The 27,998-nt window shown below is 37.7% G+C and overlaps 1 protein-coding gene across 4 annotated transcripts in view; it reads left to right on the forward strand.

Moving 5' to 3' along the window:
- The window catches only part of ABCB11 (ATP binding cassette subfamily B member 11), a 90,578-nt gene that overhangs the window by 43,282 nt on the left and 19,298 nt on the right, over nucleotides 1–27,998 (forward strand). For all 4 annotated transcript variants that reach the window (XM_060621505.3, XM_060621507.3, XM_060621508.3 and 1 more), the window contains 8 exons: nucleotides 2,609–2,719; nucleotides 4,713–4,838; nucleotides 6,581–6,784; nucleotides 8,610–8,780; nucleotides 9,280–9,487; nucleotides 10,500–10,569; nucleotides 14,977–15,079; nucleotides 22,693–22,857. In XM_060621505.3, the coding sequence (XP_060477488.2) occupies nucleotides 2,609–2,719; nucleotides 4,713–4,838; nucleotides 6,581–6,784; nucleotides 8,610–8,780; nucleotides 9,280–9,487; nucleotides 10,500–10,569; nucleotides 14,977–15,079; nucleotides 22,693–22,857 (1,158 nt within the window). The remainder of the gene's footprint in view (nucleotides 1–2,608; nucleotides 2,720–4,712; nucleotides 4,839–6,580; nucleotides 6,785–8,609; nucleotides 8,781–9,279; nucleotides 9,488–10,499; nucleotides 10,570–14,976; nucleotides 15,080–22,692; nucleotides 22,858–27,998) is intronic.

Genomic DNA, 27,998 nt, shown 5'->3' on the forward strand with positions numbered 1-27,998 from the left:
GTAAAGAAGGAAGCACATTTACAGATCTAGAAGGTACTATGTTGGGGCACCTGGGTGGCTCAGTTGGTGGAGCGTCTGACTTAGGCTCAGGTCATGAACTCACAGTTAATGAGCTCGGGCCCTGCATCAGGCTCTGTGCTGACAGCTCAGAGCCTGGAGCCTGCTTTGGATTCTGTGTCTCCCTCTCTCTCTGCCCCTCCCCCTCTCATGCTCTGTCTCTCTGTCTCTCAAAAAGAAATAAAAACATTAGAAAAAAATAGAGGGTATTACATTTAGTGAACAGAAAAAGACAAATACTATACAATGTCACTTATATGTAGAATGCAAAAAAAAAACAAAGCAAATGAACAAACAAACAAACAAACAAAAAACAGAAATGACTCATAAATACAGAGAACAAACTGGTGGCTGTGAGAGGAAGGGGCTAGCAGGATGGGCAAAATAGGTGAAAGGGATAAACTTCTAGTTATAAAATAAGCAAGTCACAGGGATGAAAAGTACAGCCAATAATGTTGGAATAACTTTGTGTGATGACAGAAAGTAACTACACTATCTTGGTGAGCATTTGGTAATGTATATAATCGTCGAATCACTATATGTACACCTAAAACCAACCTAACTTCAGTAAAAAATAAAAATTAAAAAAAGAAGTAAGCACATTCAAAGATAAGATAATATTAGTGCAATAAAGGAAATAAAATAGGTCAGCATGGTAGCGGTTGGAGTGGAGAGGAGACTTTAAGTGATGGTAACCTCATCTCTGAGGAGATAATATTTGCCCTGAGAACTCAAGGACAGTCAGCCATGTGAAGGGAGGTTCAGGGGGAAACGGTGCTTGGGAAATGAGAGCAGGGAGGCTATTCCTGGAAGAGAGCCCTCTGGATGGAAAAAGGGCTTGGTGAATACAAGGACCTAAAACAAGGTCAGTGTGTGTGAGTTGAGTGAGCAAGGGACAGAGGCTGGAGAGAGAGGAAGGGGCCAGATCATGCAAGACTTTAAGGCCAAGTTTGTAAGTTTGGATTATCTTCTAAAGGTGACAGACCTTAGACTGTCTGGTAGTCTGGCTAGGATTTTCCTGGTTAATCTACTAAAGCACCTTGGAGGTCCAGCTAGAAAGTCAAAATCCAAGAATAGAAGGGAGAAGAGGGCAACATGTTCTTCCCCTCTGGAAGCCCTGGAAATCTAGAGGTTCTTCTTTGGTCCCCTAAATCTTAAGTATTTATGAAGCATATAACCTACCTGAGGAAACTGTTGATCACTTTATCTGTTTCGTATTTGGGGGTTTCATATATTGGAGTATAGATTTTTGGAAACTACATAGACATGTTGAGCTATCCAAATTCTACCTCATTCTTAGGGTTGTTATATGCTCAAATAAGATAATGAGTCTAAAAGGACTTTGAAACTATTACAAAAAATTATTTAAAAGTTACTTTATTATCTTTACTAGAGACCCACAAAGAAGAAAATAGATTACACTATTGCCCCAAAATGAGATATGATGATGAGTTTCTCTCACAAGTGTAGAAGCAGGAAGAAGCTGACGTGGAGTGTTCTGGTAGCAAGACATGGCCCTCACTCCTGTCTGATTAACTGGAAGGGTTAAATTCTAGATTAGGCTCATTACTAACAACAATGAGGTGAAATTCAGCATAGCAACTGAAAGTTGGTAGTATTTGAGGATACCACTTGAGGACATTCAGTTAGGTTTTTTTTAAATGTTTAGTTATTTTTGAGAGAGACAGAGAAAGCTGAGGAGGTGCAGAGAGAGAGGGAGACAGAGGCTCTGAAGCAGGTTCTGTGCTGTCTATGTGAGATAGTGACCTGAGATGAAGTTGGAGGCTTAACCAACTGAGCCACCCAGGTTCCTGAGGACATTCAGGTAGTTTTAATCATCATCTACCACAGATACACAAATGTAGAGAACTATTGGACCCTGGCTTGGATGACTTTGTGTGGCCTTAGGAAAGATACTTAACCTCTCTGAGAGTCCTTTACCTCCTCAGGCAAACAATTGAGCATATCATATGTCTAATTAGGTTATAGTGACAATTACATAAGTGAGAAAAGCACATATTAAAATACCTTGTAAATTGTCTTCCATGGTATCTCAAAATATAATAATATATAATATTAATATACTATATACTAATATAATAATATATTAGCTATAGATTAATACTATATATTATATTATGTTATTATATAATAATATAATATGTCATAGTAATATGTCAACAAATAGTAATAATAATTTAATTAATTAAATTTAATTAATGTGAAGTTATATATCAATTGTATATTATTGACATATTTTATATAGATTATAATTAATTACATATTAATTCTTTGTATATATTTGGTCATGTATTAATATATGTAATATAATATATTAATACTATTAATGTATAGTAATATAATATCTCATATTAATATCTTAGTAAATGTTCATATTATTACTGTTATTAATAAATGCTTAATGTGGAAACAAATTTTGTTACAAGTTTTACCTGGTTGTTGTTCTGTTTTATGCGTAAATTCAAACCAAGACGGATCATAAATGCATATAATGTGTGTTGTTGCATATTCCTTTTATACTCCACTCCAGAAACCCATCATTGACTGCATGTCAGAGGATGGTTACAAGTTGGATCGAATTAAGGGTGAAATTGAATTCCATAATGTGACCTTCCATTATCCTTCCAGACCAGAGGTGAAGGTAAGTGTTCATCTTTTCCCCAGGAACAATGACATTTTCCTTCTTTGATGATTCATATCCAGAGCCACAAATTACATGTTTTTCTGAAGCATGACAGTGTCCAGGAAGAAGGAACAGAAGCATGTTTCTCTAGAAGTGTCGCTTGGCATCATGTCATTTCTCAGACAACAAACCACATTCCTTTGTAGTAACGATAATGTGCAAATCCCTCTGGTGAGGACACGCTCTGGCAGCACATTCAGGTTAGGTCAGGTTAAGGATGATTCTCTGTTGAAGTATGATTCCTGTCATGAAAAGCATAAGCTAAATAAACTGCAAGTCTATCAGAACAGCCAAAAAGTACAGATGCAGAGGGTGGAACATGGAGTGGGTAAGGGAAGGAGTGGCAAAGAAAAGCTGCTGCCTTGTGGTTTCTTCCTTCCTATCTCTAAGTTCACAAGGGTCACTAGATCAGTCTTTGGAGGAAAGGTAAGCTTGTGACCTTAGGCTCATGTATCTTGTGCTGGGTGATTGCCCAGGGCACATGATGAAGAAATTTACAGTTTTCCTACACCTACTGAGCAAGTATCTTTAAAGGCAACTTATTCTACAGGTAAATGAGGATCTACTCTCCATGAATGAGTTGGCTTTGAAATAAGACTTATTTCTAATTTTTACAGAATACCTCTAGCCACACTTTCTTAATATTTCTGTTATGGGAAGTAAATCCCATGCTACTTAATTCTGACACTATGTACCTAAAATGTAGGCAAACACGTACACACACACACACACACACACACACACACACACACACACACGTATGTATATATATACACATACGTACATATGTATGTGATTACATCGCTGAAGTGTATTTAGATTACTGTTACATATCACATATGTATGGAAACATTAAATGTCACAACAATGTCAAAATGTCAATATATGTCAACATATGTGTGAAAGATCAACCACAAGGTAGTACTCACTCAGTAAAGATTTTTTAATGGATGTCTAAAAACTTGCTTTGTAGTATCTGTTCAGAACCAGCTAATAAGAGCTGTTTCATAAATACCAGTAGAATTAAAACACAATAATTTCATTTCTCTTTTATCCTCTATTCCCAACACTAATAGTTTGTTTTAACAAAATCTTACTTAGACCTGCAAATAGTCTTTATACCACAAGTATGTATTTAGCCCTGCTGGGTGCCACGCTGTACTGGGCTATAATGAGAAAAAGCACACTTGATGCCTGCCACCCTGGTGGGAATGACAGTCCAATACAGTCCAGTAAGTGAAAGTGATTTGCAAGCCTGACTCTCTAGTGGGATGAAAGGCATGTGAGATTTTGTCACACAGAGGACCCCAAACTGCCTTTCCATAATAAGTACAAAAATCACCACTGAACTGGTGAAAATACCCAACAGATGCTTATGAATTAGCTTCTTGTTCTTCCCTTTCTGGACCTACCAGCATTCAGTCTCTACCTTTAACGGTGCTTTAAACTTAACAAACATGCCACAAACATCTCTTAGGGAAAGTTACTCAGATCATACGTTCACACACAATAAAAGTGCATAACAGCTTAACATTTGCAAATTAGTTTATTGTTAATCCATGCTCAGTAAATTAGTATTATATTTCTAACTTAATGGCTTTTTTTCCGTAACTAATTGAGACGGTCTCCTTGAGGCGTCCTAGTATCAGGAGTCTTTTAAATTGGACTTTGGAACATACTTCTAAAAGTTGTCCTGGTTTGTTTACTGCAACAGTGTTACCACACATCATTTTATTTCTTCGCCGCCACTATGAGTTTATTAATGAGTAATGTGCTAAATGCTAAAACTTCATCCTAGGCACTGTTTATTAATTTTCTGGTTATTGGTCGGTATTGACAGATACTGCTTTCAGGGCATGAGTAAACACATACACAGTATTCTCACAAAGCATCCTAACTTATGAGTCTAATTGCTGACAATCTGAATGTTGTTCTTCTCTTTTCTCTACAGATTTTGAATAACTTCAACATGGTCATTAAATCAGGGGAAATGACAGCTGTGGTAGGATCCAGCGGAGCTGGGAAAAGCACAGCAATACAGCTCATTCAGCGTTTCTATGACCCCAGTGAAGGCATGGTGTGTGTCTTCCAGAAGCCTCCTCAATACGTGGGGATGGGAAGTGCAAATGGAGATACGCTGGTCAAACATAAAGACCTAGCACACATGGAGACCATCTTGACACATGCAGAGTTGACTTAATGATTTTTGACCATACTGACTGGACTAATTCCCTGCACAGTGGCTGTACTCAATGAACAACCCGCTTGTGCACTAAGGGATGTAACTAAATACGCAGATACATTCAAAATGGTATTTCTGCCTCTTCAGTGAACTAACATTTCCATTTATTTCTTTGGATTGCAACAAAATCATATTGTCTTTTAAAGTTTTCCAAACACTAGGTATAGGAAAGGTTGCATGGCTAGAATGAACAGATTGATTACTGCTTCGAGAAGCTGAGTTTAAAAATATATATATAATCTCACAAACTACTTGGTTTCTTTTTCCTCATGTTTATTTGTCTATAAAAATAATTATTTATTTTCAAAATGACCTCCAAGGTATGTATGCTCATTTTATAAATAAGGAAGCAGAGTCAGAGAGATTGAGACTTGCCCCCAGTTTGAACCCAGGTCTATTAGATGCCAGAGGCTCTGTTCTTTCTACACTCTCAAAATCATTCTTGTCAACATTTCCTTGATACCTTGCAGCAGAGTCATTTGACTGTATGTTAAGTGGCTTCAATACAAGGCATTCTCTATAATGGATGCACTGCCACACTGACATGACAGACGTAATGAAAATTCTCTTTGGTGCAGACATTCCGTCCTCTGGATATTCTTTGCTACATACCAGCATAACTACACTCTGAATTTATAAAAATCATGGTTTCTTGATGTAAGGTCTTTGCTTCTTTGCTAATTGTAATTTGTAATTGTTTATCCCACTTATAGTTTCAATTACTTTTAAATGGCAAAGTGCTATTTTTTTTTAAATATAATTTATTGTCAAGTTGACTAACATACAGTATGTACAATGTGCTCTTAACTTTGGGAGTAGATTCCCATGATTCATCACTTACACACAACACCCAGTGCTCGTCACAACAAGTGCCCTACTCAATGCTCATCACCCCCCACCCCCCCCCACACACACACCCTACCGACCCATCAACCTCAGTTTGTTCTCTGTATTTAAGAGTCTTTTATGGGTTGCTTCCGTCTCTGTTTGAAACTATTTTTTTCTCCTTCCCTTCCTCCATGGTCTTCTGTTAAGTTTCTCACGTCCACATAGGAGTGAAAACATATGAAATCTGTCTTTCTCTGACTTGTTTCATTTAATGTAATACCCTCCAGTTACATCTACTTTGTTACAAATGGCAAGATTTCATGAATCCGGCCAGAAAGTTACTGTAATGCATATACACAAGATAGGGAACATTTCTTATTTTCTTTGTAGCTTTTGAAGTCCATTTTTATAGGTCATAAGTCAAAAGATAATAAAAATATACAACATATGGTGAATAGCTGATTGATTCCATTGAAGAATTAACATTTTTTCCATTCCTGGGCCAATTGTGGTCAATTAAATGACCTTTACATCATTTGTGTTTCTACAATGAACTGTCCTACAGCTATACTTGATTTCAACTATAAATTGTCACTCTTATATAAACAACCTCATTGTAGGAGGAATTATTTTTGTTATAATCTTGCAGGTCTCTACTTTTTCTCCCCGTACATCAAGTACAACATAGCATTTTGGTTCAGAACCCCGAAGGATTCTAAGAGATGTGACATTGTGCTCATGTTTTCTAGGTGACTTTGGATGGCCATGACATCCGCTCTCTTAACATTCAGTGGCTTAGAGCTCAGATTGGGATAGTGGAGCAAGAGCCCGTTCTGTTCTCCACCACCATTGCAGAGAATATTCGCTACGGCAGAGAAGATGCAACGATGGAAGATATAGTCCTAGCTGCCAAGGCAGCCAATGCCTACAACTTCATCATGGACCTGCCACAGGTACCCCTAGTCTCTCATTCCATGGGGGAACCCAGAAGTTGTGAAAGAGAAAAGAAAAAGTTACACAATACCATACATTTCTTTTCATTTGAATCCCAAATCATTAAATTCTTTTTTTTTTAATTTTTTTTTAACGTTTATTTATTTTTGAGACAGAGAGAGACAGAGCATGAACGGGGGAGGGTCAGAGAGAGGGAGACACAGAATCTGAAACAGGCTCCAGGATCTGAGCTGTCAGCACAGAGCCCGACGCAGGGCTCGAACTCACGGACCGCGAGATCATGACCTGAGCCGAAGTCGGCCGCCCAACCGACTGAGCCACCCAGGCACCCCCAAATCATTAAATTCTTAATGCCATGTTAGATTTCATTCCTGGAAATGTACCATGAATTTTCCCCTTTGTCTGAAAACATATTATTGTTGATATATTAAAAATCTACCAAACAAGAACTTTCTTTTAAAATCTCCCTTTGACATTGACACAATCTTCTTACCCTATCTGTTAAGCATTTGTTTAAGCAGTAGGTAAGTTTTTCATGTGGCAATGACTTACACAATGCTCCTTTGATGCCTACTAATGTCATTGTTCTGTAATTTTCTTGTGTTTAGAGAGCTAATGCCGTGTCCTCAGTACTGTATCTCACATATTCAAAAATTCCCCATTTATCTTCATTTTAAACAATGACAACAAAACCCAACTCCATATTATTATACTTATATACATTTTGTGGCCAATAGTCTGCTAAATCAAAGAAGAGTTATTACTAGTTAACACACACACACACATATATATATATATATATATATAGTGCTTACTACATACCAGGTACTGTTCTAAGCACTTTACCTCTCATTTGACCCTTAAAACCATCCTGTTGGTAGCTACTTTACTATTTCTACCTGTAAAGAGAGAACTAAGAGGTCAAATAACTTGCTCAAGGCAGAAGAGTCAAGGTTCACACCCACGTGGTCTGGCTCCAGGGTCTGTGTTCTAGATAATTTCCTAATCAGCCTTTTAGATTACCTGTGTGAATAGGATTGCAGCTGTGAGTATGATATAGTCTAATGGCAAAGAGTATAAAACTTTGGAATCAGACTGCCTCCATGCAAGTCCCATATTCTCTATTTGTAAGCTCTATAAACTTGGGCAAGTTACTTTAGCCCCTTACACCCCAGCATTTCCCTACCCATCGATTGACCACAGCGATATCTATCTCATGGGCCATCTGTAGGGACAAATGAGGTGAAATGTGTAAAGAGCTCAGCTCCATGCTTTATACATGGTAAGTGCTCAACTCATGTTGGCTAATAATGAACAAGACAAGAGTCTGACACCATTGTGAGATTGTCATATAATTCTAGACATGAAAGATACTCAGTAACTGTTTGCTATAGATGGTAGTGATTGTAAAGCTAGTTTGATCTTTCCTTTACAACATAAAGACAGCTTTAGTGTTGTGTTTTTCTGTGTTGCCAAACTAGAGAAAAGGAGGAAGAACTTGATATGTGCTCTAACCCTTTAAAATGGGTTTTCAGGACCCTGATCAACTTTTACTTTGGTGGAAACATTTTATTTGAAGTTGAACTAGAGAGAAACATTTATATAACCCAGGAACCCGGGAATGAAAGAATAAATCAATTTCTTCATCTTACATACAAGTATCGATCAGACAGTAACCTGTTTCACAAAAGGGTATTTCTTTCAATGAAAGTTGGGCCTGTGAAAATTCATCCTTGAGAAGGAAGCTAGAAAGGAACTTGTAATGATCACTGCCAGGAACCATCAAATTGTTCCTCTTCCTTCCTGGTGTCACCTTCTTCCCAGCAATTTGACACTCTTGTTGGAGAAGGAGGAGGCCAGATGAGCGGTGGCCAGAAACAAAGAGTGGCCATTGCCAGAGCCCTTGTCCGAAACCCTAAGATCCTGCTCTTGGACATGGCCACCTCGGCGCTGGACAATGAGAGTGAAGCCATGGTACAAGAGGCACTGAGTAAGGTTGGTTGAAAGTCTGAGTTCATTGTATGAGACCATGTGGAAATGTGCTGTAGGAAAGGCAGCTTGCTGAGAGAGGATGGGGGTGGGGGGAAGGGAAGGGAGGAAAGGAGAGAGGGAGGGAGAGAGAGGGGACTACATGGGTCAGTGGGTCCAGTCTAACAGTTTAGAAAATACTGACTACAATGTTCCTCGCAGTTGAATAGAAGTCAGTATGATTTGCTTCCAGAAGCTACAAATGAAAAATTTTAAATCTTGTTGAATCTAACTTAGAATATGTGATTTCAAAAATTTCCATTTTGTTTTTAGCTGTTCATTAATAGCAACAGCTGGACCAACATGTGGGTGTTCATGGCCTTGATAGAGTGTGCTGGCCTTTTCTAATGTCTGCATAGCCAATAAGGACCAAGACTCTGACTCACTTGTGGATTTGGAGACCATCCAATGTCAATGTCAGCTCTGTCTTACTGTTTGGTTAACAGTACACTGTACATTCTTACAGATTCGGCACGGACATACAATCGTTTCAGTTGCTCATCGCCTATCCACAATCAGAGCTGCAGATGTCATTATTGGTTTTGAACATGGTACAGCTGTGGAAAGAGGCACCCATGAAGAATTGATGGAAAGGAAAGGCGTTTACTTCACTCTAGTGACTTTGCAAAGTCAAGGCGATCAAGCTGCTAACGGAGAGGGCATACAAAGCGAGTGTCTTTTCCAATATAGTTGTACATTGTATAAAGCATTACGTTTGTTAACTCTGTTTTATGGATTTCTCTACATTTAAAATACACTGTGTTATTTGTTCTCCCAAAAGCCCTTGGAGGCATGCTACAGATGATAAGAGAAAGAACAGAAGTTCAGGAGATTCAGTTACTTGATCAAGTGAGAGAGCTAAAATCCAGGTCTTGTGTGGAAGAACGATTTCAATACTATCCGATACTCTGCAGATAGGAGAGCCTTCCTAGAGTGTCCTGCACATAGTAGGACATTTATTCTTACTGATTGGGTAAATTAATTAATGACGAAACATTGTGGTGCTTATTTTCATTAGCATGGATAGATACTTTGGGCCCTCGTGCATCCTCTCTGTTTTCAGTCTGAATTTTCAGACTTGGTGCTTACGCCAGCCTACGTTAACCAACCACTCCAAACTTTCTCTACCATACCACATCTCAATTTGTGAACTCCACTGAGTAAAACTACTGTGTACATTTAACACGTGTGATTTATTTTGAAAATAGATACTTTTTAACTTGGTGTGTCTACCACACAAGCCACCTACAGCGGGCTTCCTTTAAGTTTTTACGATTCATGCTATCAAAATATCTATTCGTTGGGGATGACACACTGGGTATCACACAGTTCAAAAGATTCAGTCCTGCTGAGTATTTTGTTTTAAGTTTGTTTGCTTATTTATTTATTTATTTATTTATTTATTTAAGTAATCTCTACACCCAGTGTGGGGGACTCAAACTTGCGACTCAGAGATCAAGAGTTACGTGCTCTTCTGATGAAGCCAGCCAGGCACCCCCTGCTGAGTATTTTGAAATTTTTTGGTTCAAATGTGACGGATAAGTGCTAAGTTTTATTTGTCACAATAGAGTTAATAGAATGTTTTAGCATCAGATGTAGTGCTAGCATATAATAAGTAGTTTTATTTTGATATGGCTCTCCTTATTGTATACACTAAAGAATCATTCATGTGTTGCACAGGAGAAGACGAAGCTGAAGACAGCTCATTTGGTGGCAGACAGACCTTTAGCAGAGAGAGCTACCAGGCTAGTTTAAGGTAAGCTAGCCATGAGGCAGATTGTAAGGTTTTAAAATATTCTTAGGAGCCTCTGCCCCTATGATCCCTCAGGTAATATCTCAGGTACAACCAGGAGATCCTTGAGTGTAGCCCCAGGTTTCATGTAATATGAACGTGAAAATGAATCCTTGGTTGCTATATATTGACATTTCTGTTTCTAATTCATGGGGATTTTTTTGTTCCACATTGGCTTCTTATCTTATTGTGGCTAGTGTCACGAGAGAGAGGCTTTATAATTAAAATGTTTTCAGTTTAGAAAGGGGATTTTAAAAATTTGTGTTTGGTCTTGTCCCCTAGATCTAACCATGATATGAAGCACTGTTTTTACATGGAGGTCAAGTTCATGGCTTTAGGCCCATTCTTTTACCTACTGAGCTGCAATTGAATTACAAATATTTCTGCTTCCAGAGTGACCCATCTGAATTCAAATCATTCCTTAACTAGATGAAATAAGAAATGTATTTTTTAGCATTTGAAGAGAATTTCCTTAAACCCCAGCTATTTATTTTTCTTTGGATGAATACAGGGGTACTGACTTTCAAACATATTTTTGGAATATGCCGTTAACAAGACTGTAAGTTTTAGTCTTTCATCCTGTTTTAAGTGTATCAGTAAAATAGTTCATTTAATGTTAAAATTCTATGTACTAAGAATTCTGCCCAAGAGTAGCTGTCTCTATTTGTGAAAATATTATTTAAGATTTTTTTTGCTGAGTTAGGAGGCTGTTAGTAAACAATGAGTGAGAGTAGATTTCTCTACCATCGACTTTATCATTTCTAGGATATGTAATTCAAGGCTATACTCTGAGCAAAGGCACAGTTATAAGACTTGCTCTTTCAAGACAGCATATTGCTTATTGAAAACTGGTTAAAGTGGCTTAGAAGAAAACATTTATGTAACAATTCCAAGCAATTCAAACAGAGATTTATTTTTCAATATTCAAAGAATAACGTATATAGCTGTTGAATCACTATGTTGTATACCTGAAATTAACATAACATTGTATACCAATTATACTCAAAAAAATAGTTCACTAATTTTATGCTTAGGGTTTTTTATTTTTCCTTTTGAGAAAGTTTATTCATAAAAATTTCAAGAAATGTTGGTTTTATCAAGTGTTGTGAATTAGGAAAATAATAAAGTAATAGCCTCAAATTGCTCTATAAAGTCAAAGTTACAACAATTGCCAAAATTATTAGGTAGTTTTTATAGATATTGGGCATTGTGTCTAACCATGCTTTTCTTTTTTTTTTTTTAAATGTTTATTTATTTTTGAAGAGAGAGGGACACAGAGTGTGAGCGGGGGAGGGGAAGAGAGAGAGGGAGACACAGAATCCAAAGCAGGATCCAGAATCTAAGCTGTCAGCACAGAGCCTGACCCGGGGCTTGAACCCACCAACAGTGAGATCATGACGTGAGCCGAAGTTGGACACTTAACCAACTGAGGCACCACGGCACCACTTAACCATGCTTTTCTGATTCGAAGAAAAATAAATTATAAGGATCATTAGAATCACAACCTGAGGATACTGTCTACCTTCTTAAACACAGAAAATGACAGGCATCTCTTTTGATAACTAGGCTAACAGTTGTAAAGAGGAAGTGATGTATTTCATAGTCATGTCAGTAAGAAAGTAAATATTTTCTTAGCTTTTCTGAGGAGCAAAATTCTCCTTGTTCTTAGTAGTTTACTTATAGTTTATTATTAGGATCAAATAAACATTTTTAATACAAACATTTCTTATTTGGCTATTAATTCTCACAAATTCTACATTTTGGTGACTAGAAAGAGAAATGTAGAAATATAATCTACACACAAAAAATAACTATTAACCTCCTGTAGAGAAAGATTTATAAATTTGAGTAAGAAGGTCTGTTAAAAATATCTCATTGTGTATACTGACAGATTTTTTTTTGCTAAAAGATGACTAAATTAAATGTTAATTTGTATCTTATTTCCTTGGCCTTGGTCTTTCTGAGGGCTCAATCTCTCTTTAGCAATATATTTTAGGTTCAAGAACAATTTAGTGGATAACAGTAACTGATCTCCTGAATAATAATGTTGAAAGAGACAGAAAAATCGTGGGGATATTCATTCTCTGAATTAGCTGTTTTTACTTGTGGTGAGAAGTGGTACCCAGCTTCTGAGAAAGGGAGTGACAGATGTTGCTGTTTTTTTTTTTTAAAGGCACGGGATAGAATCCTAACTCTGATGTCTATGGTGGACCAGAGGGGGTTGGCAAGTAGGCCCATGGTTTCAATGGGACAGCCTATGCGAGGCAGGTGGAAAATTCTGGGAAATAGGGAGAGAGAGAGACTTAAGAAATATAAGATTAAGGTAGTAAAACTCAGAAGGGACAAGGATATATGTTTTGCCATGCTCAGAACTAGGAGGAAGTCAACCATATTTCCTTTTCCACATACTCCTACATTGGCTTCCAATGCTCTGAACTTCTCTGCAGGCCCATGACCTTACATCTCAGCCCTACTATGCACTCTGCTCTCTCCACTTGACACATGCCTAGTCCTCATGCCTTCTGAAGACTTCTTGACCTTAGTTACATAACCCAAAGAAGTAACTCTATTGCTGGAGAGTCTCAGGCCGGGTGGGAGGGAGCTGGGGTGTCCCAGAGGGCAGCTTGATAACAGGGAAGCAGGGTGAGGAGTGGTTTCATGCCTGGCTATAATGAGACTTGACAAGAGTGTGGATGTGCAAGAGCAAGGAAGAGGGAGGACTTGAGATACATGTACCTTGTTGCACCTGGGTGACTAAGTGCCACTAATTGGACCTGGGAACAAAAAGGTGATGTGCTAGTACCTTCTCAAGAAGGCCAGATGAGCATGGATAATAGACAAGCACCACATATCTGTCTTCGCCTAACTTCACCTGGATACAAATGATGAAGATGGTTTCATTGTAAATGGTTCCATCTAGATTATGCTGAAACAGTTGATACTGGTCTCATTGGCTCTAGCATCTCTCTCTTTATACTTCTTACTTCAGATAGGTGCTTTGACAATGTAACACCCTCCTCTCAAGTCTTCACCAACGCCTTCATCACTTCAAACTGTATTTGCAAATGACTGAAAACCTAACTCAGCCTGCTTTAACTTTTAAAGGGAGAGAATCAGTTTACATAACAAGTAGTTCCAAGAAAGCTTTGGCTTCAGGCTTCACATATGTGATGTGTCCAAGATACATCTAGTTTCTCTCTTCCTGTCTCAGCTCTACCTTTTTTCCCCTTCTATTTGCTTCATTTTTCAGTAAGCTTCTTTCTTTGAAGGTATTGATATAATCGCCAGCCACTCCTCCTGGTGCTGCATATTTTTTCACCTTTAACCTAGAGGAGAATAGGAGTCTCCTCAGAAAATCTCAAGGAAAAAACAAAACTACCTGAACCAATCTCTTCCTATATCTGTTCTATACTAAGTATATGTAATGAGGAACCCTGTTCTCTCCTGTCTCCATGCTTTTCTGTTTATACTGTTCTCTCCACCAGAAATGCTCTTCCTCTAGCCTACAAATACCCAAGTCCCATCTTAGTCACCTCTTCCATGAAGACTTTCATGGTAATACCTGCCGTATATGTTTTGTTCCTTTAAATTTCCATACTTTTTCGTCAACCCTGCCTTACAGAACTTAACACATTCTTCCTACGCCAGGTTTGGGTACATATTTTGCTCTTCTGTAAGATTTTAAACTCCTTGAGGGAAAATTCTGTCATTGACCAGTCTTTGTAATCCTCACAGCATCTGGCATTGGTTTGCATGCTATAGATGCCCAATAAGCTTCTGTTAAATGAATAAATGAGTGAATGAACACATCAACTAAATTTTATTTCAGTAAGCTACTTGTTACTTAAATGCATTTCTAGGGACAGTACGTAGCCTAAAGAAAATCTCACTAGGGGCCCTATTTTCCTCCTCTGAGCTCATTTGTATCCAGGTGGCCTTACACTAAAGTAAAACCAAGTGTGCCTAGAGAAAGAGACATCCAAATTACAACCTGTAACCAATAGGGAGGTAAAGATGCTGGGCCTTTGCCCTGGTAGCAATTAGCAGACCATGTGGATTTGGAATGGATTTGAGCCTTGGACCTTGTTTTGGAAGACTGGTAGGACAGCTTTCCTCTCCTTCTCTCCTTCCCTCCTTGAGCACACTCTGAATCAGAGTCTAGCTTGGGGCCCAGAGCATCCAATCTAATTAACTATGCTGCAAGAATGGTTCTGCCAAACCTGCCCAGGAAGCTGTCTTACCTGGTTACTATGTGACCTACCAAGCATTTCTGTTTATTTGACACATATGATGTAAGCCTGAACACCAGCTAAGTCCTGTTCCAACTTGCCCATAATCTACAGACTCTTTCATCTTTCTGTTTATTTACAGAGCTTCAATCCGGCAACGCTCCAAGTCTCAGCTTTCTTACCTGGTACCTGAGCCTCCATTAGCTGTTGTAGATCATAAGTCTACTTATGAAGAAGACAGAAAGGTCAGGCACCAGTTGCTCTTGGGGATTGGAGACCGTCTTTGCTGGGGACTATTGCATGGCCTTTAAATCTGACAACATGAGTTTTCAAGGCAAATATCTAGTAATGTTTGCTAAATCAGATTAAATGGGAGAATCCATGAGGACCTGATGAAAACTCTAAATTGTATACAATATGTTAAAAGAAATACAGATTAATTAATGACCTTTAAGAACATCTGATAACTGAAAATGGACTAAAATTGTTAGTCAATAATTTGAGACGAATCATTGTAATAGACACAGGCAAATTATATGTACTTAGATTATTTGGCTATATGTATATTATTTTAAAGGCTGTAAGAATACTTGAAAACAAGTTTTCTCAAATTTTTCAAACTCCTTCTTAAATTATAATAACCCTGGCAAAAGTGTTTATTCGACAAAGGTATTTGATAAAGTTAGCACGATTTTTTAATTAACAGAAGATGATTAGGTTTTATGGACAGTTGTTTACTTCATATAGCTTTACCATAATTTCTTAAGGATATATCTATATCTAAGATCAGCACTATTAGTTTCAATAAAATTCAAAATAACACAAAAACGAAAGAGATAGGCGAGGAATCAACAGATGTAGCTATATTTCTTCCTAGGGACACAGATCCTCAAATCTATTGTGGGCATCTTACTTTCACATAAGGTGCCCATCTATCCCCACCCTCAAAGCCTTTCTTAATCTCTGAACTTAATTCTTCAACCTGAGAGTCTTACATTCAAGCCCAAACTCCTCTTCATTTGACACTTTTCATGGCAGTTTTCTTATTGAGCCTTAATTGGGGTCATATTGTCTTATTCCTTTACTAAATTACAAGCTTCTTAAAGATAGTGAGTGTATATTATTTGTGTTTGCATCAACTTGAGCACTTAGGCCAGTGCCCTGCACCTATTAGGATATCAGGAGATTTAAAAACTAGGATGATAATTGAATTTCTACAATGAAATAAGCCCAAACCACAAGATTTATCAAAGCAAATAAGTCAGAGAGTATTTTAATTACAAGCACATCCATTATGCATGATGTAATTTCAAACTGTCTTTAAAAAATTTTTAATGAGAATCCGTTTTGGAAGTAATTATAAACCTTTATTCGCAGTGACAAATGTGGAATAAAGTACAGTCTTCCTTATGATCTTATGACTATGACAGAAGGGTTATTAAAGTTCTCTCCTGGTTTTAATATATTAGGAATGAATAAATATCCAGTAGAGTTGGTTTAAGTAAATTTCATAGAAAAATACTTAGGAGCAGCAGGATGAATCACACAGAGAGCAAGCATGGTTGCTTACTGCATCTTGCCATTAAGGACTCAACTTCTCTTCTAAATCTAGAAATAGTTATTTCATCTATGTCCATGGTGCTGCCACCAATAATGACAAGATGCCTATATAAGGAGTCTGGTGAAGCTCCAGGGGACAAAGAACCAAACACGACGTTGAAATTTCAAATGTAACAGTATCAATCATATTTGACTTTTGCATTTTTTATGTTTTTTTCTAGTTTCTGTTACTATTTGACAACAAAAGCGAGAGAAGAAGGAAGAAAGGAAGGAAGGAAGGAAGGAAATAAAGGAAGGAAGGAAAGAAGGAAGGAAGGAAGGAAGGAAGGAAGGAAGGAAGAGAAGGAAAATAAAATCTGATTTTGTTGTTGCTGTTGAAACTGGCAGTGGCCCGGCATAGCTGTAGAGATCAGATCCCTGGAGATCTGGAGATCAGATTCCCACAGCGTTCTTCTGATGCTGAGGAAACTCAAAAGGGAACCATTTACATAAGGAGGAAACCTAAATCAAATATAAAGACTAGTTAGAGAAATAAAAATGCTCCATATAATATTCTACTTATCAGCATTGTGAATTAGAATGGAATAGTTAAACTCAATTAAATTTAAATCAGTGTAATATTTAAAATATGCCACTTTATATTCTGTCTCCAGTTAAGAGAGAAAAAAGAAGGGAAAAAAATGCCAGGGAAGCCATTGTGATTTTGTGAAAGCTCCAAGAAAATTAGATCTTATGCTTATATTAAGACTGCTCAATGGTAATTACATTAGGATTTTTAAGATTTAAATTAACTAATTTTTTAAAAAGGAACAACGGGATTAGGGTTGATAAAATTTAATGTATGGAATTTCTAATCTCAAGTAATATTTTAAAGTACTTTAAATATGTGGGATATTGTGATCTCAAGTAGATTTTAAAGCATTTTAAAAGTTAACTAAATTTGCCAAACACTGGCAAAATCCTTTCTTTTTCTCATTTTATGGAGAAATTCTAACCTTAATGTGTTACTTGGGAAGTATGCTATCTCAGGTTACAATGCAAAATGTTTACTTACATAAAGGAATTATCTCCACCTTGTGGTCTCTCAGAGTTTCGACTCTGAACATTTAGAAGAGATGGTTGCATAAAGAGCTTGTACTTTCAAACACTAGGTGGGCTCACCAGGGACCAAGGTCTCCCAGTTGCTGGTAACTAGGTAACGTTTCTTCTCACTCTCCAAGCTGTGCTTTGGGTTGCCATCAGTAGAGTCAGATCTTAGCTATAATGCTGACAAAATTAAGTGGAGGATTAGGGGACACCCTCAGGCAAAAGGTGCCAGTCTCTGATACTGAGACATCTCTCTCAGGGAAACAAACAAAGTAGGATCTGTATGAAATCAAGTCAAGGTCAAAAGTTTGAAACCCACCACTTCATCACAGCTAACTTAGAAGATAGGGTTTCAGCATTGATTAAGAGGACAGAGATAGGACCCTTACAAATGGCTATCACTATATGTTCATTTGGAGAATCTCTGCTCCTTTATCATAGTTCCCATTTCTTATCATCAAATCTTGAAGTCATTATTGAGGCAGGAGACCCCTATGGATTGGCACGCAGAAATCACTGTAACAAAGCACAGAAAGCAGAACATAAGATTTAAGTAGGTAGGAGGTTTTATTTTCACCTGACCTATAAAAGGAGACGGAAGGAAGGAAACTGAGAAAAGTGCAGTGTCTACCATTGAACCATCTGCACAGTAGACGGGCTCAGTATTTTTTTAAATAAATGTTTTGTTGCATGTATGCACCATGGGCATAAAAGCTCCATTCATTCTTTCATCCAATAAATATTGATTGTACAGCTATTGTGTGCCAGGGATTGTGTTATGGACGCAGAGATGAACAAGAGCCACTGTCCCTCTCCCTGCCCTGGAGTTGCAAGCAGGATTCTTTTTTTTTCTAACAGGATACTTCTTTACATATAATAAACTTGACATTGCTACAATAAAGGCAGGAATCTGTAGTAAGAGAACACATCAACTTTTATAATTTTACCCCTCTCCGTGAGTTACTGGTTTGCTACATATACAGGGAAGATGAATAAATTATCTTTAGCCTTTTTTTAGATGACTAAATTTGTCTTTAGCTTTGCAAAACTCAAAGGAAAAATTCTTCTATACATAATGGCTTTATATTTTGCTTTCTTCTATTATTCTTTTAGCTATATCAAGTAAGTCAATTACTTAGGGACAGATTTTCTAGTTTTTGCAATCATTCAGGCTTGATGGTGCATTTGGCGGGGGGCGGGGGGGACAGTCAGGGAATAGTTTCCTTTAAATCAAACTTCCAGTGAAAGGGGACAAAGGAAAATTACTCAAATCAATTAAATTTTGCCTCTTGTTAGTTTATCTTGGAATGATAACTCCTGGAAAAAATCACTTCATGTTATTTTAAAATGTCTTAAGTATTGTTGTTTAGGGTGAGGGATACCTTCAAGAATCTGAAGACCAGAGAAATTTCTGTCATGTCAGGCTGTGAGTGAGCTGTTTTGTGGGGCAGTGGTTCCAGAAAATGTTGGAGTTTAATGTGCCTGATGGTAGAGCACAGCTGACACTTTCTAAACCTATAATCATGGAATCCTAGGCTCGTAGAGTCCTGGAGATTGCATACTGCCCGGAATCTCGCATACTGGGCTTTACTACTAGAATTACCTGAGGAGTGGTGGTTTTTTTTTTTTTTTGTCATCTAGTATTTATTGAACATTTATTACATGCCAAGTTTTATTCCAAACACTTTATATAGTTCAAGAAGGGGAAGAGAAATTTGAAGTCAGAGTTCAGGATGATGGTCTCAGATAATGGTCTCTTTGCCCTATCTATTTGAATTCATGTCTGAGTCCTAGAGAGAGAAGGATTATAGCAGGAAGCAGACAGAAATAATTTTCACACAAAATCTATGAGAGATTTTGGGATCCCAAAGTAGTGCCCCTCAGGAGCTATCATGACTAAGTATGATACCAAGGAAATATGTCTCTTGTTGAGCACCATGCACGGTGTCCCATGGACATGAAATGATTTCAGGGGACAGTCAACCACGTGCAGCCCTTACAAGGAGGAGAATGCAGTGGAGGTAGTGTCAGAGCCTGTTGGCATTTCATGGGCGACATTGCTTATGAGAAAGAGAGGGAAAATGTTTGCATTTCTGATATGGCCCAGATCAGCTATGTGGGGACACTTGAAGATAACTCCTAGAAACTGCCACAGTTGTTGAGGACCCTTTCATAGAAGTAAGAGAGTAGCTGGGGTCACTGCAGAAGGGATGGAGAGCCCACAATAGCAGTGAGAATGAAACAGAGAAAAATGTAACACCTAGATATTTATGACAGGAAGGAATACTTCTGGTGGATGTTATAAGGATGTCAGAAGGACCTGCACTTACTCGCAGAATATGTTCCCCTCTTCCTCATTATTCCATTGCACATAAAGTTGAAAATCTTAGTTAGACACCCTTTGAACTAGGATATGTAGACTGAAGATTATGTAAAAAGGGACAAGCAGAAGAAAAAGAACAAAGACACAAAAGAAAATAAAGTTTTTTTTCTAAGTGTAGAAAGCAACTAAAATTTATTCTCAATATATGTTCTAGAGATAGAACCACTAGTCATAAATATCAGTGACTTTTGAATTGTAGTTTTCCATTGGCTCTAATAGTGAATTTTATTCTTTGTAAATTTTTAAGTGTAGATAATTCTAAAAGCTTGTGAAACGTATGATTGCTTCATGCAGCCTCTAGGATAGCTCTGCTGTACCCTGAGATCCACATTAGTATCTTTTCAAACACCTTATTTTTAAACACAGATTCACACTCAGGCTTACTAAATTAGAATTTCTGGTGATAGGCCCCAGGAATCTATATTAAAAAATTTTTTTTTAATGTTTATTTATTTTTGAGAGAGAGAGAGAGGCAGAGAGTTGAGCAGGGGAGTGGTAGAGAGAGAGAGGGAGACACAGCATCTGAAGCAGGCTCCAGGCTCCAGGCTCCGAGATGCAGCACAGAGCCCGATGCAGGGCTTGAACCCATGACTGTGAGATCATGACCTGAGCCAAAGTTAGACGGTTAACTGACTGAGCCATCCAGGTGCCCCCCAGGAATTTATATATATATTTTTTTCAACGTTTTTTATTTATTTTTGGGACAGAGAGAGACAGAGCATGAACGGGGGAGGGGCAGAGAGAGAGGGAGACACAGAATTGGAAACAGGCTCCAGGCTCCCAGCCATCAGCCCAGAGCCCGACACGGGGCTCGAACTCACGGACCGCGAGATTGTGACCTGGCTGAAGTCGGACGCTTAACCGACTGCGCCACCCAGTCGCCCCAGGAATTTATATTTTTAATCATTGACCCACATGAGTCTGGCAAGCATCCTGATCTGGACACCAACCACTGTCTAAAACTGTAGAGGGTCTAAATTTTGCTGTAGTGCAAGGTATCAAGTTAGTCTGACACTGTTTCATGGATGCGGGCAGAATACACAAGAGCCCTGAGCCAGAGACAAAGAACTTTATTACTCACAGCAAGAGTAGTAGCCAGAGTGCATCATTTGCACTGGTTTCCCAGCCCAAACACCAGATTTAAAGAGAGCCAGATGATACTAGCAAATGAAGGGGGTATTTAAGAGAGGAATCCTGAACTTGAGGAACTTGATTCTTTTATAATGGGTAGTAAGCACATCTGCTTTCTTCTTGGGATGGAGACACCATCTTTGTCTTCCAAGGCTATTTGCTATGCAAACACCCTTGAAAAAAAAATACTCTAAATAAAGGTAGTCAGTGATTCTGTATAAGATGTACAGAAATACAAGATACCCATAGAGAGTTATGTCCCTAAAACGACTTAGTCCAACAATCTCATTTTGAGGATGAGGTAACTGAGCCCCAGAGAGCTAAATTGCTTCGTGATGTATTCCATAGGTGGCTTCATTGGGTTCAATCAAGAACCCTGTTCTTTCCATGCTTGTTCTACTCATGCTTTCCCAGGTACCTCTCTTCCTCTCTGGTTGGAGGAATTGGTTTCCTAGAGTTAGTAAGCTGTGAGAGATTAAATTATTGGACAGAAGGATTTGCTACATGAGTGTATAGTAATGACAAGTGCACATGTTGAGGGCAGGCCAAGAGAGAATTTGAAATGGAGTTAACAAGAAATCCATCACCAGCCAACCTGCCTTCCTCCAGCCTATTTGGCTTGCAACGATAATGACATAACATGACACAAAGCTTTATTTAAACTGAATTGGTAATGTGGTCTTTGACTTCGTAGGCAAAGGAAAATATTTGAAGTTCCTTGCTGTTGCCTGTTCGTGACATTCAGCTACCTAAAGGGTAGATTATTACATATTAATGAAAGAGAGCACTAATTCATAGTTTTGTAATTCATCTGTTATAATATTTTAGTATATTTTAATAGAAAAAGTAAAAAAAAATAATGCAAATCTATATAAGCCACCTAAAATCCTTTCTTACATGAAATCAGTAATAAATTTAATAAATGGTCCTAAAGATCAAGCAGTGAGTAATATCAGTAGTGAGGAAAACGATAGTAAAAATGATGGGGTTTAAATATAATATTTGCCTTCAAGAGGATAAAAATTTGTTAGCTTGACACTTTAATGACAACTAAAGAGAACAGAATAGAGAACTATTAAAATAATTTTCACTCATTACAAAGAATATGTAGAATTTAGAAATCTTGAATGGATTACCATATACTTCTGGGTACTAATTAAGAAAAATCTTACAGAGAGCATGTAAATTATAACTATTGACACCATTTAATAAATTTTAATAATGACTTTGTCTTCTTTCAGATACACTGTCCTGCCTCAGAGCTTCAGGTAGTTTCTAGAAGGACATTTATGAAAGACATACCTTAAAATTTCTATGAGTCCTCAAATATGTAAATACCACTATAGCACAAATTTTTTTAATTGGGGAGTTATTTTTTTGAAAGTTCCAACATATCTGTTACTCCCCTAGAGTTAACACATACTCACTGCGACATGAAAACCACAACCTCACCCTCAGATGTGTGTCCATCTAGCTCGTCCCTTCCAAGTCACGGCATGGTGGCAAGCAATTCAAAACCATTTCTTGCAAAACAACGCATCACTAACATCTTGTAGATCTTTGAGGTCACTCATAACCAATCAAACCATGACTTTTAAATCTGTGAATGCCAAAGGGTCTGCTGTATAATAAAAGAATAAATGCAAAAATGTCTGTGTGTACCTCTGGATGACTAATGTAATCCTTTCTCCCCTCAAGGACAAGGATATTCCTGTGGAAGAAGAAATTGAACCTGCCCCAGTTCGGAGGATTCTGAGATTCAATGCTCCAGAATGGCCCTACATGCTGGTAGGGGCTGTGGGCGCCTCTGTCAATGGTTCAGTCACACCTCTCTATGCCTTTTTATTCAGCCAGATTCTTGGGGTAAGCAAACAGCTGGGTTTACGTTATTCTCCTCACATTGTTTGTTTTTCTATCAGCGGGTATTGTCATTTTTGATAGGCTGGCTTTGTTGTTTTAATGGATGTAGCTTTATTTTCCTCACAAAGGACTAAAAGTGCCTTGATTTTCCATTGCACAGAAGACAAGAAGGTGAAGCTGAACACTCTCATTTGGGCTGGCAGGACGCTCATCCAGGCATCATGTCTGCGAAAAACTGTACTATGGCTGCAAATTTAGTGTTAGAAGAGGGCAATTTCCCTATATGCAAACAAAATCAGAATGCAAAGCATGTTCGTCGAATAGTACAAAAGGATTTTAGGGCCGTTTTGATCTTGCTGAACAGCTGAGGTGCAGAGTTTGGCTTATAAAAGCAGGTGTTAGTGCATGTGTAATTCTCTTCTCTGCTGATTGCACCATTGAAATGGCAAGGTTGGGGAGGAAAGAGGAAAAGGAGGAGAGAAGTACAATAAGGCACGGATAAAGAATGAGCTTATTCCAATTTTCACTTCCTTAGGAGTTTTTGTATTCTCCATCTGACTTTGTTGCTACAATAAAAATTAACAATAATTACAAATATTAATTTACACTAAGCACATTATATATAATAGTTTACTAAATTTTCCTAGTTAACCATCTGAGGTAGGGATTCTTATTGTTCCTGTTTTAGCAAAAAAGCAAATCAAGTTATACAGAATTTAGGATAGCAAGTAATGGATCTGGGGTTCAAATCTGCAGAACCTGGAGAGCCAGGTTCTAACAAAACTTTATCATTGCAAAATTAGTTATCAAAACGCTGCCAAGTTTCCTTAGTTGAAATTTACGCCACCCCCCACAAATCCCGTGAGATCAACAAGGAGGCAAACCTAGAATCTAGATAACTTTTTAAATTTGTTTATGGTGAAGTAGGAATTAATTAGGTGGTAGGACCATGAGTAGGAGGCACCTTTTCCAAAGCCTAGCCTCAAGGATTTGCCAGTATACCACACAGCCAGAGCTTACTAAGAGTCCTGAGTTTTTCTTTTCCCCCACTAGTCTCTCTTTTGCGGCTTCTCTGGGAGGTCCCGACCAGAAAAATGTCCCCACAGGCATGAATCATACAGAAAGACCCAGAGAGTCCATAAACAAAATCAAGTCATTTGTGCAGGGAGGGCCTCAGTCGCCCTTTTAATTTTTATACTGCCCCCTTGTGGGAAGTGAGGAAATCATGTTAATTTCAGAGAAGTAGGAAACTGGAAACCGAGAACTTCAACTCTGGTAAATTGAATTTCTGGTTATGTAAAACCCTTTATGATGAAAATCCTTTAAATAATTAATTTATCATCCTTCATGTCTGGTAAGTACAATATTTTAAATGCAACATAAATGTTCTTTTTTGACTCAACAGATGTTTGTTGATCATCTTCCACAGACACTATGCTAGAAACTTGGGATTGCAGTATCAGTCATGGTGCCTTCTCTAATAGAGTTTCTAGTCTATGAGGAAGACAGACATTAAACACAAAAATCTATTCATAATTCAACAAATATGTATTAATCATTTATGGTTTGCCAGACATTATTGCTGGGCTTGAGGATAGACGGAGGAACAAGAAAACCAAAGCCCTTCCCTTCTCTCATAAAGCTGACATTCTAGTAGGGAAAGGCTCTGGAAATGCATCTCAGAGTAGTGATGAGGTGCAGAGGGTGTGGTGGGTAGGGTTGAATCTGTAAAGACAATTGCCCTAGATGTTTGGTTTTTAAAATAAATCCAGAATAACAGCTTCTTTGCTGATTCTCACTTTCTTAAAAAACAGAGTAAAGACTGTACTGAGCTTCACCCAAACCCTGTATATGAGCTCCTGTGGAAAGAGCCCTGAATTCCTAACCCAGAGATCTTTTTTTTTCTGAAACTGGCTCTTCTAGTTACTTATCAAGCACTGTATGCCTTGGGGTCATGCCATGCCATTTCTCTGGGCCTTAGGTTCCTCAACCACAAAAGGAAGGATTGACAAAAATGGTTTCTAAGATAACTGCCAGTTCCAAGAGTCTATGAAACGGCCAGGTCAGATAAAACCTGACGATTCAGCTGTAACACCTGCTCTCTAGAGCAGCTTCCAGTTGTTGGTAGTGACAATCGTTATGTGATTCTTCTGTTCACAACCAGAAATCCTAGGAAAAACTTGGCTTGAGCAATAAGGCTTTTCACTTAAGGGCTGCAGTTACCAGAGTAACAGGATCTGGTTGGTGGAATCCAAAGTTTGCTCTTGTTTAATGTTCTCACCGGGTTGTATTTTCTAAGAGAATGATGCTGAACAAAGTACTATTTTTCCTCTCTGATGAAGGAGATCATTCTGTTTGTCTCTTGCATAATTATCACATATTCATCAGTAGATTCATGATACTTTCATCTCATAGGATATAATCATGAGTCAGATAATAGTCTGTTTGTAATTGCGCTATTTTCATTCTGACATACCTAAAGGGCACAATACTAACATTTGGTGTATTGAGACCACAGTTTGGAACACAGACCCAGCAAACGATTGGACACTATTAGGATCCTGGTCTCTAATCTAGTGATGCATCAATACACACATAAAACATAATGTATCTGATTCACTTTCCATGGGTCTATTTGACTTGGAAAGTGTGCATGTGTTCCAAGCACAGCAATGTGGACGTAGCATGCTGGGAAAAAGCACGAGTTTTGGAGTCAGTCAGCCCTGGATTCATATTAAGTCTCTGCTCTGTATTCTCTGTGTACATTTAGGCAAATGGCTTTTCCTTGATGAGTCTTAGTTTCCTCATCTGTAATTTGGGACAAGAAAATCTACCTCACTGGGTTGTTTTAAGAAGCCTAATTTAAGGAAATCTTCACTGAAGTTAAAGTAGGTTAAGTTACACATTTGGCACCTGGTAAATAGCAAGAGTTTAATGAATATCTGTTTTCTCCTTAAACAAACTCACCATTATAAAAATGGCACAGATGTATTATAAAGGAGCCTACGGATGGGTAGCCTTTTGGGTTGATTTCAACAAGAACAAAACTCAACAACAAAGAACTCATGGAGTAGAATTTTGTGAAAAGAAGTTATGGATAGCGAGATGCCCACTCTTGAACTGGACACTTGTATGGATTTAACATCAGCCAAACACTCTTTTTTTAACCCAGACAAGATGAGTCATGCCAAGAGCCAAGAGAGCTGGCAAGAAGAAAATCACTGGAATCTGAAAAAATAGGCCTTTCCCTACCTAATAATAACCACTAGCTAAATGAACTTGGACAGAAGTTTTGATGTTTGGGGCTCTGGTTTACCATCTCTAGAATAAGAGTTAAACTGGCTAATCTGCACTTCTATAGTCCTTTTGTCCATGATTATAATAGGTGACATGAGGAAGGAATGGAAATGTGGCATCACTGTTTGGGGTTTGGGGGATGTGTATAATGATTTTAAAAACCAAACTGCAACATGTCTTTAAACCCCTAAATTTATAAACTCTGTAAAGTAAACACATGAGTTATTCAATGCTGGGGAGAAAGACCTTGGAATCTTCCAATCCCACTTCCACCTGTATTAAGAACCATGAAGACCCTAGAAATTATCCTAGAAACAGTAGATTTTATTAATCTGGAACTCCCCTCTCCACTTTGGAATTTGATTATTTGAATAGGTTACTTTTGCTTTGCAAAAAAGGATTTGTTAATGGAGTAGTATACATTGTTTTCAAGAGATTTATTTGGTATATAACAGGCACTCAATAAATATGTATTGCATAAACGATTTCTTTTGAGCAACTGCTTGTTAGCATTGTTCTAGTTACTTAAATTAATTTAGAACAATAAATAAAGTTCTCTAATGTGTACGTTTTTGAACTCAAGTTTCCCTCACTTAAGCCCAAATTAGGAAGTTTTGTTGTACCTAAAATCTATTCATTATAGGGCACTATCATTAGAATATCCAGCTGTTCTTTCCATTTTCTTATTGCAACAGCGTAGTCCCCAATCAGTTACTTGAGCATACATCTGCAAGTTCAGAATACACTTATAAAGTATAGTTTACCATTTATTATGGACTAAAAAAAAATTCACGACTTCCATAGTTTTTTGGGGGGGAGTAGAGAATGTTTTCAACTTTTCCTGATTTGGAAACAACAACCTCTGGGGCATCTGGGTGGCTCAGTCGGTTAAGCATCTGACTTCGGCTCAGGTCATGATTTCATAGTTCGTGGCTTCCAGCCCCATGTCAGGCTCTGTGCTGGCAACTGAGAGCCTGGAGCCTGCTTTGGATTTTGTGTCTTCCTCTCTCTGTGTTCCTCCCCCACTTGTGCTCTCTCTCTCTCTCTCTCTTTCTCAAAAATAAACATAAAAAAAAAAAAAGAAACAACAATCTCAGCCTCAGATGGACAGAAAGTGTTCTTTCTCCTAAGCCAACTACAGTTAATGGCTAGTTGTTTTTTAAATGAAACTATTATTCATATATTATAAATATATATATTTATATATATTTATTAATTATTATTTATATTATTATATATTATTTATATTATTATATTATTATTATTATATATTATTTATTATATATAATATTTATATATAATATATGAATATGATCTATAAAAGTAATAACAGAGTACCTGAGTGGGAAAATCATCTTTATTGCTTCTGTTATGTGAGAAGGACAAAGGTCATGATAATACTTTGTGCTTTGTTCCAGAAAACATTCTTCTTCCTTCCTTCCTTCCTTCCTTCCTTCCTTCCCTCCTTTCTTCCCTCCTTTCTTCCCTCCCTCCCTGCCTCCTTCCTCCCTCCCTTTCTTTGTTCCTTCCTTCCTCTCTTTTTTCTTTGCCTTATTACATACAAGATTTGAGATATTTAATGATCCTTATCATCTGTATCAATGAAAAGCCAACACAATTGCCTACATCAGGCCAAGAAACAAGACAGAATTTCTGCAAATTGTAGATATTGGTTTTCATTTGCCAGGCTTCCTTCCCCACAAGGAATTAAAATACACATATTCATAGCTAACTTTGGTTTAATTACTGATATGTTCCCTTAACCTGATGGTTAAGAGAAATTCCTTTTAAACATATTTTATTTATTTTGCTATTGTTTGTAATACTAAAGTAACATGTTTGCTTAC

Source organism: Panthera onca, chromosome C1, assembly GCF_046562875.1.
Source record: "Panthera onca isolate mPanOnc1 chromosome C1, mPanOnc1 haplotype 2, whole genome shotgun sequence".
NCBI lineage: Eukaryota > Metazoa > Chordata > Mammalia > Carnivora > Felidae > Panthera > Panthera onca.